Genomic DNA, 14,614 nt, shown 5'->3' with positions numbered 1-14,614 from the left:
TTTGGGGGGGCCTTTTCCAGCAAAGGGGGTGGTCCCCTGGGTGGCTTGTGGGGGTGCCTGTTGCTGAGAGGGGGGAGGGCGTGTGCCTGCTTCAGGCTGGGAAGGGACTTGGGTGGGGGGGGACAGACAGGAATGTCACTGTTCAATAATGCCCTTAGCAGCCATTAGGCCTGGGATGCCAGGCACCTCAGGTAACTGTCCAGCATGATGAACTGAAGTGCAGTGGTCCTGGCCTCCTAGCTGTCTGTGATGGCCCTGAGGGGACTGTGGCTAATCAGCTGCGAACAAGGGGCCTGTGGAGCCGTGCTGTTCTCCAGGTAACACTGCCCGAGTCTGTGTGAATCCGAGTCTCTACTGCTTAAAGTGTGTGCGTGAGGGTGGCTCATGCAGACCTGGCAAAACAAAAATTTTCAAAATCAAGCCAGGTCATCGAGTGATTTACTCTAAATACGGTTTTATTAAAATTGCTCCTCCCAGATTATGATAGACCCAATAATATTAACCATTGTGAATTTCATTGCATCAGGGAATCTTGACAGGGCTAGTAAATATCTCTCATTGGTCTTTGCTTCATCAGAAAATCAGGTCATGTACAAAGAGGCACGTTAACTGTCACAATCGTTAACTTCAGTCTTGCATCTGAAGAAGTGAGGTTCTTACCCACGAAAGCTTATGCTCCCAATACTTCTGTTAGTCTTAAAGGTGCCACAGGACCCTCTGTTGCTTTTAACTGTCACAATGTTGAACATGACTTTGCAGTCAGCATAGATGGGGACAAATAGTGTTTAATGTCCTGTGTACTGATCATGGCCCTAATAGGGATGCCCATGACCAGTGGCTCAATAGTAAATGTGATTTAGCCCAGTTTATACTGATTGCAAAGTCCTGTCTAACATTATATTATTTATCATGACTCCTCAAGGTTATGATCTAACATGATATTCTAGTGAAGACAAGCCCATTGAAACAGCAAAATCATCCATTCTCTAGAGAATAACTGTAACACACATGCACTGCCCTGCAAATCCATCCTCACTTAAGGAAGAGAGAAATGCTGAAAGGTTATTTAGGTCCTAGTTCTACAAGCTAATACGTACAGGCTGGATGGACCCTTGTGCCTTCACGGGGCCTCACTGATTTCACTAGAGCTCCATGCTGGTGCATGGGTCTGCCCATGCAGTGCTTGTTGCAGGGCTAGGTCCATGGATTATAACAAAATGAAATAATTGTTCCCAGTAGCATTTGAGATTTAAAAAAGAGATAAGGATTTATTTTAAAAAAAAATCTATTTTTCTTTGGGGAGAGAGCCGGTACTTTTTTCCAGTAATGCATGGAAACTCAAATAACTGCTCAAATGATAAGGGGCTGACTTGAACAGACAAAAGCAATGAAGTGCTAAACTGAGACTTCCACTCCATCTTTAACCTGAAGCTTGGTAATTCAGTACATATGCATTACATTACCCATTATTCGGTACAATAGAGGAGAAACAGATCTGAATTTTTCTTTATGTTGGACTCTTTGCATTATTTAAAGACTAGTATTAATTGCAGAAGAGTATACAAAGCATTAAACAACTTATGTGACTGATCAAATGCCATAGTAAAGCTTGGTAAGTATGAGGACAGGGTTAAAAAGTGAATACCGATAACTAGATGAAATATAGTGATGTGATTGGATACAGTTATGTCAGTAAAATTTTGGTATTACTACATCAGTGAAAAGATATTCAATATTTCTGGGCTGTGGTTGCTTACTTATTCTTTTGTCATAATTTTATTGCATTTGCTTTATTTTTTAATAGTAACTCTTACAAAAAAAATCACCAATTGGCATTGTAAGGACATCAGTATTTTCATAACAGCTTGAATGATGATATATGGGACATTTCAACTCCTTCCCAAAAATAAACAAATAAAACCAATTGCCATACTGGGATTAAACTGCATGATGCCAATTAAATATTTTTTTATTAATATTGTACTTCAAGTTGATGGTGTCTCTTTGTAATTTTAGAAAATAATTTTTAAAATTTCCAATTTCTGAGAGAGCAGTAAAATAACCCATACTATTTAAATTCCTTTTTAAAAATAGTGGTGGTGGTTTTTGTTTTTGTTTTGTTCCTCTGATGTTAATGGGGGTCTTTTCATTAAGAGAAAAACCAACTACAGTGTCTGGTGGCACACAGAAAACCATGAAGATGACTCTCTACAAAATGCTGTCAAATGATCAAAGCAAACAACTGAAAATGTAGAAAAACATTTCTGATAACTTCTTTGAGTTTTAGTACTCTTCTATTTGTAACTGGAGAGTAGGTAAAGTATTTTCAGACAGAAGTTTGATTTTTGCCCAAATTGATTGTAACCTTCATATAGAGAGAGTTCTTTGGGTACTAAAGGGGTATTTTCCAAGAAGAATTTATTTATTTAGGACTCTTAATCCTTTAGAACTGAATGCACAGAGAGTAGAAAGGCTTCTGACTAGAAAAGCCAGTTGTGTTTTCGTGGGAAGTCTCCTGCCTGTTTGAGAGTAATCTGGATGATTCTAGAGGATTGTTGTTCTCCAGAGAATGAAAGAAGGGAACCTGGACGTATTGAGGATAGGAAAAAATTGTGGGGCCTGAAGAACGGGTAAAAGTGGAAGGCTTCAATCTTATACTCAATTCAACACAATCAAGAGAGAATCCAGAACAAGACAAAAAGAAAGTAGTCACCTCCAACCTCAGATGAAGACTGCTTTACCCTAGAAATTCCTCCTCTTATATGTATTAGAGTAGTACTTAGAGGTCTCAGCCAAGATTGGGGCTCTATTGTACAAACACATAGTAAGAAACAGTCCCCGCTCTGAAAACCTTACAGTCTAAACAGACAAGCTGGACAATGGTGAGAGAGTAAACAGAGAGAGATAGCTGAAGAGCCAGGAAATAGAACTCAGGTTTCCTGAATCCTAGTCCAGTACCCTATTCAGTAGACTATACTGCTTTCTATGAAAACACTTTGTTTCCCAGTTAACTGCATGGAAGAGGCAAAGAGCATCTTAGACTTCTAGTGATGTCCAGACAAAGATCCTGTCAGTTTTCTAGGGGAATTAATAAACCTGTGGCGCATAGTTGTGTTGGAATACCCAAGTTCATTATCATCAGTGACCTTAACTTCAACATAGATAATACAAAGAATGTCTTAACATCCAGTCTCCTATCTTGCTTAGAAACCCTGGGTTTCAGAAAAGTCATCTCCAGACTCATGCACTCCGCTGGATGCACACTGGATCTGATGTTCAGCATAAGTGAGGACATTGGAGACATCACAAACATTCCCCTCTCTTTGTCTGATCACATCCACGTCCAGGCAAAGATCAGAGCATTCACTCTACAGTATCTTATAAAGATAGGTGCACCACCACAGCTGATTCACCAGTGAAAACTTTTAAATCCATGAAATTGTCAGCATGTCCTTGAAGGGAAAACCACAAGGCTGAGAGACCAGCAAGTCAGTAAAGCAATATAATCATCTGATGGTCAACACCATCAGTGATTTGAATCCAAGCCTCTACTCCCCATGCATAGAATGAGATCACTGTGGCTTGCTGACAAACTTCAAGCAGATGAAGTGTGCTGGCAGAAGACTGGGATATTAGTGATGCAAAACTTTACACCCCAAGCATTTCCTCTTCCCATATTTTCAAAAAAGCAGCCAAAAACAAGAGGTAATCCCCAAGGCAGAATTTGGTCCCATCCTATTCAATTATGTTTAACAAGTCCCGAGAAAAATTCAAGCTGTGAAACAGATCCATGCCCCCTACTGTTCATCATGTATATAAGACCACTTGGAGAGATGATTCTCAAACTTTTTCCTGTGGCCCATGTGTAAATCACACAGTTCTGGCTTCTCTTTTTGTTATGCTTTCTTATCCAGGCATCCAGGCTCTTCACTACAAAGGCTTAGATGCTTGTAAAAACAGCTGAAATCAACCAGGAGAAGCCAGCATAGCTGCCTCCAATGAGGGCTTCTGCCAAGAGAGGAACCAAAAGGGACTGGAGCTGTCTGCCAGCCAATGGGAGAAGAACCCTCCAACTAAAGAACAATGACCTGAGGAACAAGGAATCAAAGGGAGAAAGGGAGAAGAACACATGGAAGGCACAGATAAAATGAAGTGCAAAAAGACTGAGAGACTGTCATCCTATCTTTTTAATTTCTGTAGAATCATGTAAATAGAGTCTGTTTTAATCTATAAAAATAACTTTTGCTCCCCTGTTGCTTAAAGCGGTCTTTTAGGTGGGGCTGAGAACAACACCAAAAAAAAAAGTTTTGGCCCAAATAGGAATCCGTTTCAGGATGATTAGGGGATGGAGTGAACCAAAAAAAAAAAAAAACAGTGACAACACTCTTCCTCTTTTGTCAATTGTTAAAAAGTCAAATCCTCAATTGTTCCTGGTGGATATAAATTAGCCTAAGAAGAAAATAGGGATTTCCCTCCCCCTCCTAAAACAAATACATAAATTAATACTGCTTGAGGATAAAATAGCTGGCTTGGTTTCTCTCAAATACTCTCACTAGAAAATCAGAGAAAAATATGCAAAGAACATTGATACAAAATAGAAATTTTAAAATATATAAAATCTTTTCGTGCAATATTAAGATTATAACTTTTTAAACAGTCAAGAAATGCATATATGACAGTAAGTTGTTACAGTAGTCTTAAATTACACATACTGTACATAGCAACAGAGGGTCCTGTGGCACCTTTAAGACTAACAGAAGTATTGGGAGCATAAGCTTTCGTGGGTTAGAACCTCACTTCTTCAGATGCACTGTACATACAATTTAGAATCCAATTTTGCCCACATATAAATCCATACAACTCCTGTTGAAAAAAATGGACTTTTTTTTTTATTGAAAGGCCTCTGTATATTAAAGTAAAGGTTGCTGACTAACCTTAATATTAGATTAATTTAAGTAATCACCACGCTACAGATTTTATTATGTAAGCTCTTGCCTGTGCAGTTCTGGAATTACAGAATTATGAAAGTCCACAGTGGAATAGCAATGCAAAACTACATGTATGTAAGTAACATTGATATTATGTATTTATGTTCTTCTGTAGTCTTATAAATATTATTATAACAACACTAAAGGCAGCAGAAATTTTGTATTGCACAAATGCAAAATTTATTTTTCATTTTTCCTGGAAAATTGTTTGGAAACTAGTCCTCAGTGACTGAGATCTAGCTTCCTGGAACGTTTCAACTTTTAAAGTTCTGTTGCACAGGTGTTATTTATGCTTGTTTTTATTTTAAATAGTCTGCATCTTTTTATAACAGAAAAGATACATATCTTTATTCAAAAATGGGTGAATACTTTTGCTCAGACTTTCCAATAAAAATCCACTTGTTGCTAAAAATCTTCTATATTATTAGCAATGATTTAGGCTCTAATTTGCAAGTTGCTCCGGGTGGGCAGACCCATTCACCCACATGTTTCATTGGGGTGTCATAGGGGTCCGTGAGCACAGCATAATTTGCAGGATGAGGGCCTTCAAATGTTCTGTCTGTGCTTTTATATTTGACTGAACCTCAACCCTGACTATAGCTATCTTCCATAGTTCTTTATAATACTCCCTCTCAGAGCATCAGCGGAATTTCTGCGTTTGGCTAATTAGAAAAGACAAAGTATAGCGCAGACAATAAATATCAGGAAGTGTGTGTGTTTTGTTTTATGGGCAGGGTAAGATGAGTAATGCTAATGAATTTCTGTTTCTGTATTACAGGCGTTACCCCACGGTTGAAAAACGAGCAAAAGCCTTCAATGGAGCAAGCTATGTGACCGTACCAGAGGACAGTGTTTTTCTTAAAGCGTTGCTTTTTGAACTTAAGCTGACAGATCCAGACAAGAACTTTGTGGAATATCGAGATAGCTGTTCTCGAATCAACAAGACTTCAGTGTATGCGCTTCCAACAGGAGGAGGGGACCTTTGGCCTGTCCTTGCCTTTCAGAAGAGTGGTTTGATATATGTTTGTCTTCCCCTAGTTGAGCAATCCTTGAAGCCACGCCCACCCCTTATTAGCATTAGTGGAATCTCACAAGCCTTCGCTGTCTTGTCAGGATTGCTGGTCTTCATTAACTCCAGTCAGAAGAATGAAGCTGAGATGAGTGCAAAAGTGGGCCAACTTCCAAGTTTGCTCATGCAGGCCTGTCCACTTGGCACCCCATTAGATACAAACTTGAATGGCTTATTAGATAACATTCATGTTTCTACAAACCACACACAGAAACAACCAGTTTGGAGAATTAGCACATACAAAGGCAAACCTCAGGTTAATGTTTGTATCACTGAAAAAGTCAAGTCCATGCAATATGACAAAAGGGATGTTGCGGATATGTGGCAAGTTTATGGAACTGTGACTTGTAAGGTGAGGATATTTCTGGTACAAATCTGACTGACCTATTTAGCATATGAACGCACTAGGAAAAGTAAAAATTCAGTTCATTTTACCTTGGCATATGGGGCAATCGAACTAAATAGCTTTTATGCCTAAATGTATACCAGAGGATATTTATTAGATTAGTGAGCTAAATCAGAATAAAAATGTTGCTTTACTGTTATTTTCTTGCATTCTTCACACATTTTTTTTCACTAGCTATTTATGGGAAATAAAACCAACACTCCTCTCATCCAGATCCAAAGTATTTTACAATGTTCTTATTATTTTTAATGAAATGGTAAGTGTTTGCATTTAAGGACAGGGAATGAGAAATAACAATTATAGTGCTAAATTTACCCCAGCCATCTAATAAATGTCTTGTTTAGTAATGATCAACAAAAACAAAATTCTTAAATGAGAATGTTACAAGTGTCTTTGCATTAGCACTTCAGTAATTGCCTGGTGGGTTTCTAGTAAATGAAAGTTTAATTTTATATCTTGCTTTCTTCTATTAAAACAAAACCATGCATCCACACATGCTGTTTATACTATAATTCCTAATATTGCTAAATCTAAGGACAATAGATTCTTATGAAAGAAAACAGTTTTATGATTGTTTTAAATAGCTTCTGTGTGTGTTTCAGGTGTTTATTTTTATTAGTAAAAATGAGGAAGCATGTTTGTTAAGTAGATTAGATTAATAATATTTTTATGAAACATGCTAATATTTGTATCTTTAATAGTGAATCCAGTAGCTGTATCAAATGATTTAAAGTTCCTCTTCTTTGTCATAAATTGTGCTAGAGAAGTGTGTGACATTATTATAACTAACCACTTTTTAGCTGCTATTGTTTGATAAGGAGAAAAGAAATTCTGATAAAGTGCATCATGGTAATTTAATTATTAGCAATAAGTGTCAACATGCTCATCTCATAGGGAAGCTGACCAAAGTCTACTGCTCTTGAAGACTGGGTTTTTCCCCCCCAGTTGTGCTGGTGGGGATTATCTTGGTGGAGAGATTCTTGCTCTCAGTAGGGCAGGTTTCTGGGTCACTTTGCAGAGTAGAGAGCCAGCCATAAAAAGAAAGTATTGGCGTAATCACGCACTGCTGAGCTGGCGCACCAAGTGACTAGACAGTGGATAGCACTGCAGGCCATCAGTGTGAGAAAGCTGAAATGGTATCTCAGTGGACATTAATAGCATGTTTGAATCTATTAAACCGATGATGTATGAATAACTGAATTAATTGGACAGACAATTATTGAATATGTCTATCAAATTCTTAATAATGTATCTGCTACTGCATGTGCTTGGTTCATTTGCATCTTTTGCCAAGGAGTGCTTATTAATTAAAAGACTGTTCTATAAAAGAGTCTGTGTTAATACTCCTTAGGATATCAGAAGGTTAAAAATTGGGAAAAAGACGTGGGTTTGAAAGTATATCTGTCAATCTTCACATGCGAGTCGATTTTAAATTCTTTAGTGGGATCGTTTATTTTTTGTTTTATTTTCAAATGTCTAGTTCTGATTTTAGAAATTTTGAGTAATTTCCTGACATTTTGTGTTCCAAGTGTGATTTGGAAGGAGCTACATCAAATGTGACTGTCAGCTTGAACCTCCCTGCCAATGGCTCTCCACTCCAGGATATCCTGGTGCATCCCTGTGTGACTTCCCTTGACTCTGCAATTCTTACTTCCTGTAGCGTTGATGTCATGGATGATTCTGCATTTAGTGGGCCATACAAACTTCCTTTCACTCCTCCTTCTGACTTATTCAATTTGTGCTACTATACTTCCCAGGTAACTACATTCCCTGATGCATATAACTTACCACTCTTTCAAGTGGGTTTGGAGGTGGGAGGGAGGAGAAAATCTATATTTTTGAGAAAGTTTAAGTGAGCTTCCTCAGGGATTAGCGAACTTTACTCTGACACAGTAGAGCAAAGATAAGGTGCCAAGAACTGTTCCTGGCACACCACAAATCTATGTAGCATAAGTGACATGAGGAGCCTGGCTTGCAGGGTCATTAAAAATATATAGTTCTCAACATAAATTAAACAACTATTAAGTTACTTATTATTATTAAAGAGCATAACTAACTTCTTGAAGGTATTGCTGAATTATTCCTAAAATTAATGTATTCTCTTCAGGTGCCTGTACCACCAATTTTGGGATTTTACCAGCTGAAGGAAGAAGAATTGCAATTAAAATTAACAGTTAATTTAAAACTTCATGAAAGTGTAAAAAATGCTTTTGAGTATTGTGAAGCTCGTATACCTTTCTTTAACAGGTAAGAGTAAAGAAATCCTAAATAATTTTCTTCACCTCCCTAATAGTCTTCTTAGAATGGGGATCTCATGGATCAACATATCAGGATTTGTTCTCCCTCAAGCTTATGCCCAAGGCTGCTGTCATTGAGCGTTAAGAAATCACCTAAAATGTACTCAAACTCAAATGAGATACTCAGGATGTTCACCTGGATCCTGATTCAGGAAGCCTTCTTTTTTTATCAGTGGTACCAACAGTCAGGACAGACGCTTTCTCCAACCAGATTTATGCTACTACTCTGAAAGGATAACTTGGAGCACTTTTGTTGAATATCCTATTTCCCTCTACCATTCTTTGTGCCAAATTCAGCTACCACCCACCTGGTGGAGTAAGTCTTGAGGTTGCTTCCGAACCAGGATCTCCCAGTTGTAGAGACTTCTAATCATAGTCAGAAATCAGCTTATCCAAATATAGTTATTTAAAATTAAAACTACAGTTTTATTAAGCCTATCTGATAATTGCTATGAGTATATTGTCATATAATTATCATTAAATTCTACAAAGCTGCTGACATTGATCATAGCAGTGGTAAAATGCTGTCAATGAAATAAAATCACCAAAAGTTCTACTGCAGTTAATACGTTAAAACACTGTAATTTCTTTCCACAAAATAGCAGTATGTTCAGTTCAGTGTGATTTGTCTGTGTACACATAAATAGTGGCATTTGTTTTAATACATTTGTTGCTTTATTCAATAAAATACCTGTCAATAAATAGTTGTATGGTGTTTGTTCCAATGACATTTTACTCCCTTTTCTATAATAGGGGTCCAGTCACTCATTTGGAGTACAAAGTTAGTTATGGCCAGCTAGACGTATCTCGAGAGAAAAGCTTATTGGTTTGGGTGATAGGTAAGCTGAATAAAATACATCTTTTTTTTTTCTAGTCATTTTTGTGTACATTTGTTTATCTAAATTTTTACTGAGGCTGTTTTTGTTTCTAGGACAAAAATTTCCCAAATCATTAGAAATTTCTCTGACTGGAACTGTGACTTTTGGTTCTATGAGCAAAGAGCAACCAGTTGATCCAATTTGCAGTGGGAGTACTGCATATGTAAAAGTGAGTTGTAGTCTGTATGAGAATTAGTAATCACTTTTTATTAACTAAAATTGGCTATGAAACTACATTGATTTGCATCACACATAATCAATATCTTTGTTCTCTATTTTGTCTAAGATGCTCCTTCCTATCAATTTTATATCTTTGCACACCAAGGGTGACATAACTTAGATTGCCAGCATTTCTGAAGTAAGAATAAAAATATGCATCTGATCATGTTTTCTCCATATTTTTGTAGCTTTATTTTAGGATCCCAGACTACACACTTACTGGATGTTATGCAGACCAGCATTCTGTTCAGGTCTTTTCATCAGGAAAACCAAAAATAAGTACATGTGAGTTCAAAATTATTGATTATTTAGTTGAAACGGTAAAGTGGAGTCGTGAAGTACAAATAACTGGCTGAGTTTTAAAATTAGATTATTTTTTGTTGATTTTATTAAATACGATTTTCAAAGTTAGTGAATTTCAGTGTAAAAGTCACTAAAGCAAAAAATGTGTCTCTCAACCCTTTTTTATTTTTTTAAAGTACCTTTTTAATCAAATGATGTGACTGAGCCCGACAAGAATGTAAAAATTTTGTGACATGGTAACTAGAAATATCATACCCGCTCTTACAGTAAATAGTGCAGTCTTTTTGACAAGATACACCATTATGAACTACACTTGGAAACTGAATTATGAACTCCATGTAGAATAGCTAAATTATGTCTGTTTTAAGACTCTTATAACAAGTATCTGATAAAAAAGGGTTATAGAAGGAACAATGTGCACGTGGCATAAGTGGATAATCTCTGTATTTTAAATATTTATATGGCCACCATTACCAACGTATCTGAGTGCCTCACAGTTCTTTAATATTCTTTAATATATTTATCCTCACTGCACACCTGTGAGGTAGGAAAGTGCTGTCATCCCCAATTAACAGTGGGCCATTCTTTCTCCGATGTGTTTTGAACACTTAAGATTCTTGAGTCTTCACCAAAAAAGTACCACTGTTGGGCAAATATTAGACACTCATTAAATGTGAGCAGACAGCGGTGACTAATAGTCACTGTTTTATTTGCTGCTTCTTTATTTTGTAACTTCTTCCAAGTACCTCAGCAGAAGCCCAGAAATTCCTCATGAGAACTCTAGTGGTGCCAAACCATTCATCACAGCACTTAATTGTCATACCATATATATTTATGTTGAATACGCAGTTTATATTTATTAAACAAAATCCAAACCATACACCTGAATTTGAGTTAACCTCTGTTTGAATTATTAGCTTGTGACTAATGTATTAGTAGAGGTAATTGAAGCTGAGACTTTAAATATCTCCTCTTCAGAAACAATTTTCAAATAATAATTTGGGTATTTCAATGTAAAGAGACCATTACATTTTTTCTGTCAATTAGTAAGAATGGATCAATATTTTCTTAAATTGAATAAAGTATTATCTTAATGCAAGACACCATTTAATGTTTATTTTGTCTATCTTTTTTAGCCCGGGAATTGATTTCCTCCGATTATTACATCTGGAATTCCAAAGCCCCAGCACCTGTAGTGTACAGAACATTATTTTTCTAATTTCCCTGTGAAGAATTTTTGTATTTGAACAAAAAAAGACCGCTATCAAAATTGTAAAGGGGGGGGGGGGGAAGCAGTATTTTTAATTAATATATTTGTATTTAAGTTCCTGTTTTGGGGGAAAACATATCAATTTATTTCAATTAAATTAAATTTATCTTGTTTGCTTTAAAATTTTTAGTCCTAGATACTATTTGAAAGAATACACTTTAAAATCTGATTCCAACCCTCCATCTCTACCCCACACACATCTTCCCGCTATTATTAACTTTTACAAAATAAAGATCCAATGCTGCAAGTTGGTATGGACGAGCCCTGTTCATATGGAGAATGCCACTGACTTCAGTTTCTGCGTAGACACCAGCGTCCATCAACACACAGACTTACAGGCCCACATAAAGTGCCTGATCTTACTCCTATAATGAAGTCAGTTGGAGTCAGATTGGACCCTAAGTTAATAGGGCAGTCCAATAGCAAAGAATCCTTTTTATCTTTGTCTTCATACAGCTGCTCTTCCCAATTTGTTTTGTGTGTGGTTCTGTATGAAGTACACATGAACACTTTAGCTCATTTATATTTTAGTAATGGCAAATGAATTGTATCGTGCTTTTAAAGTTGGGAACAATAACCACATAATTACATTGATAGCAATAATCTGGAAATCTACCTTTAGATGGCATTGTTATAGGAGACAGTAGCAAAGATGATACAGAGATGCAAATACAGTTTAAAAAACAAATCACAGAATATTAACAAAAAATAGCTAACAAAATTATCCAAGTTTGTTAACGTGCTGAAAAGTATCACTAACCCACTTTCGTTGGAAAACTGGGCTTAAAGGCCAGGGAGTGTGAGTTTACAGAGGCAAACCTCTAATTTTGAGAAGAAAATTGGTATCTGCAGGAACACAGGAAACGGACTTTAAGAGAGATATCAGGAAATGAGCAAATTGTGAAAGGCTGGGGGGGAAAAAGATGGGAACCTGGAGAGCAACACAAAAGAAGAGAAGAATGCCGCCTCTAATAACTGAGCACCGTGGCTGCTGCTACAGTACCTCTTGTTTAACTGTACGCTGTGTGATAAATAAGATTAGTGATTATATAAGGAGGAAAGTTTTAAGCTATAATTTAAATATGCTTAGATTGAGATAGTAATCTAATTGGTTGGTTAAACGTTCTAAAGAGTAGATTAATTTATGTGAACCATGCAGCTCAGCTGAAACTGCTATGCAAACTTCTAAAGGACAGCTACAGTATGGTGGAATTAAAATGACCCATTTTACAAAGATGCTGCATTCATTTTTACTACTGGACAAAGAGTGCATTCATAAATTTCCTAGAGTTTTGACCCCCACCCTTGCCCCCCAAAGACCCTGTCATACATACAGACCAACACTGCTCAGATTAGGCTAGAGAATGTTTAAAAAAAAAATTTTTAAGAATTTTTTTTTTAAAGTTAGGGCATGGTCTGCCCCCCGCCTCCTTATGTACAAGAAAGCTACAGAAGGGCCATGAATCTGAATTTCACCTTGTGGGGATTGCTTTGCACCATCCCAGTAGAGGGAAAGGGGATTTGTTCAACCTTCATAGCAGGCATTACCTTTGTAATTCACAGATGTCCAAGAATCTCCAGGACAATCTGTGTATCTTGGAGTATCAACAGAGGCTGAGGAATTCATTGTGTGATAGGAGAAGCTCCCTTGTCCATGAAAGCAGGGCTGCTTCACAAGCTATGTTCCTTTTGGTTCGCCTCCTGTCCATGCTTCCAAATCTCCCTAAGTGAGGACTTCAGTGTGCAAGAAGGGAAAGTGATTGGCAGGATTAATTTACATGCGGATGTCAGTGAAGGTTTGGAGGGGGATGATAGTGCAGGTGGTGTCTCCCCTCAGGCCATGACCAGCCTCTCTCACCTCACTGGAAACCATGGACATCCCATGGCAGAAAACTTCATAATCAGACAAAATGTTGCTCATTGGCCTTCAATGGGATGTTTTGAGAGCATGATTTGGCCCATATGTTGGAAAGCAGCTATGAACTGGTCAGCCTAAAAGACAAACGGAGGTAGACCAAGCATGTCTGAGCTAAACAGCTTTGTTTAATAGCCACAAGACCTCTCTCTGGTGTGGTGATTGTGAGATAGCCACAGCATGAACAATGGGAAACAGTATTGTTGTTTTTTTACTGCTAATTATAACCACCACAATCCCCCATGATACCTAATGGAAATGCTATCTGAAAATGTCATGCCCACAGCTGAGATTACTATACAGGAGAGGTTAGAGAAAAAATCCTCTGTTTTCTCAATTTGTTTACTTTGTGTATTTCATGCTATGTTGTGTCTAGCCAGGTTCGCTGTTTCCCTATAAGTTTTCCTCATTTGTGTGGGTCTTTCAGACACAATAACAGCGAAAGAAACTTTTTTTTATATCAGGAAAATGTGATTGTGAACCCACAAAATAAAAAGTTCCTGCAACTACTACTAACTTGTTCTGATGTTAACTAGACATCAAGTTGATGTCCCTTTAGTTGCTTAATAATGTACCAAGCCTCTTTTTCAAGATAAGGTCATCCATTTAATAATTACTTCAAATAATTATTCAATATTTTCTCTACCAAAGGGCAGTTTTAAGAATCTTTTTTTATACAAAGTGCTCTTTCTCAGAGGAAGGGCCCTGACTCTCGTATTCCATATTTGCACCTCTCTCTCAGATACAGCTGCTAAAGCTAGACATTTTTAAATCAGCACGTCCAGATAATTTACATCTAAGAGTTTAAAAGAGCTGGCCAAGGAGCTTTCGGACTATTAATGTTTATTTTCAATAAGTCTTAGAAAAAGGGAAGTTCCAAAGGAAAGGAAGAAAGCTAATGTTGTGCCAATATTTTAAAAAAGCAAATGAGACAACATGGGTAATTATAGGCCTATCAGCCTGACATCAATCTGGGGCAAAATAATGGAATTGACTTAATCTGTTTTGATTACGTACTTTTATTAAACAAGCTTGATAGTGTTTTTGTAATAAACTTTGTACTGCACATTTTGATGAAGAAACTAGAACGATACAAAGTCAAAATGGCACACATTAAATGAACTAAAAATTGGCAAACTGGTACGTCTCAATGTAATTGTAAATGGGCACTTATCGATTGGGTGTGTTCCTAGTGATGTTCTGCTGTGATCAGTTCCTGGGCCCATGCTTAATGTTTTTATCAATGACCTGGAAGAAAACATAAAATCA

General features: G+C 37.1%; 1 protein-coding gene across 2 annotated transcripts; it reads left to right on the top strand.

Annotated features, from left to right (window-relative positions):
• The first annotated feature begins 131 nt into the window (after window positions 1–131).
• On the top strand, window positions 132–14,204 carry AP5M1 (adaptor related protein complex 5 subunit mu 1). Of its 2 annotated transcripts, none has more exons than XM_024223829.3 (8): window positions 132–317; window positions 5,767–6,409; window positions 7,993–8,220; window positions 8,571–8,710; window positions 9,514–9,599; window positions 9,692–9,807; window positions 10,046–10,142; window positions 11,297–14,204. In XM_024223829.3, exons 1-8 carry the CDS (start codon window positions 250–252, stop codon window positions 11,377–11,379), a joined length of 1,461 nt encoding a protein of 486 aa, XP_024079597.1. In that variant the 5' UTR covers window positions 132–249; the 3' UTR covers window positions 11,380–14,204. The 2 variants fall into 2 exon arrangements, with proteins under 2 accessions (XP_024079597.1, XP_024079604.1); XM_024223836.3 differs by lacking the exon at window positions 132–317 and adding an exon at window positions 4,838–5,063.
• Window positions 14,205–14,614: the final 410 nt, after the last annotated feature.

Source organism: Terrapene carolina, unplaced genomic scaffold, assembly GCF_002925995.2.
Source record: "Terrapene carolina triunguis isolate 2854851 unplaced genomic scaffold, T_m_triunguis-2.0 Scaffold189, whole genome shotgun sequence".
NCBI classification, from domain to species: domain Eukaryota; kingdom Metazoa; phylum Chordata; order Testudines; family Emydidae; genus Terrapene; species Terrapene triunguis.
Note: the sequence above shows the minus strand (reverse complement) of the source record. Positions and strands in the feature narration are given on the sequence as shown.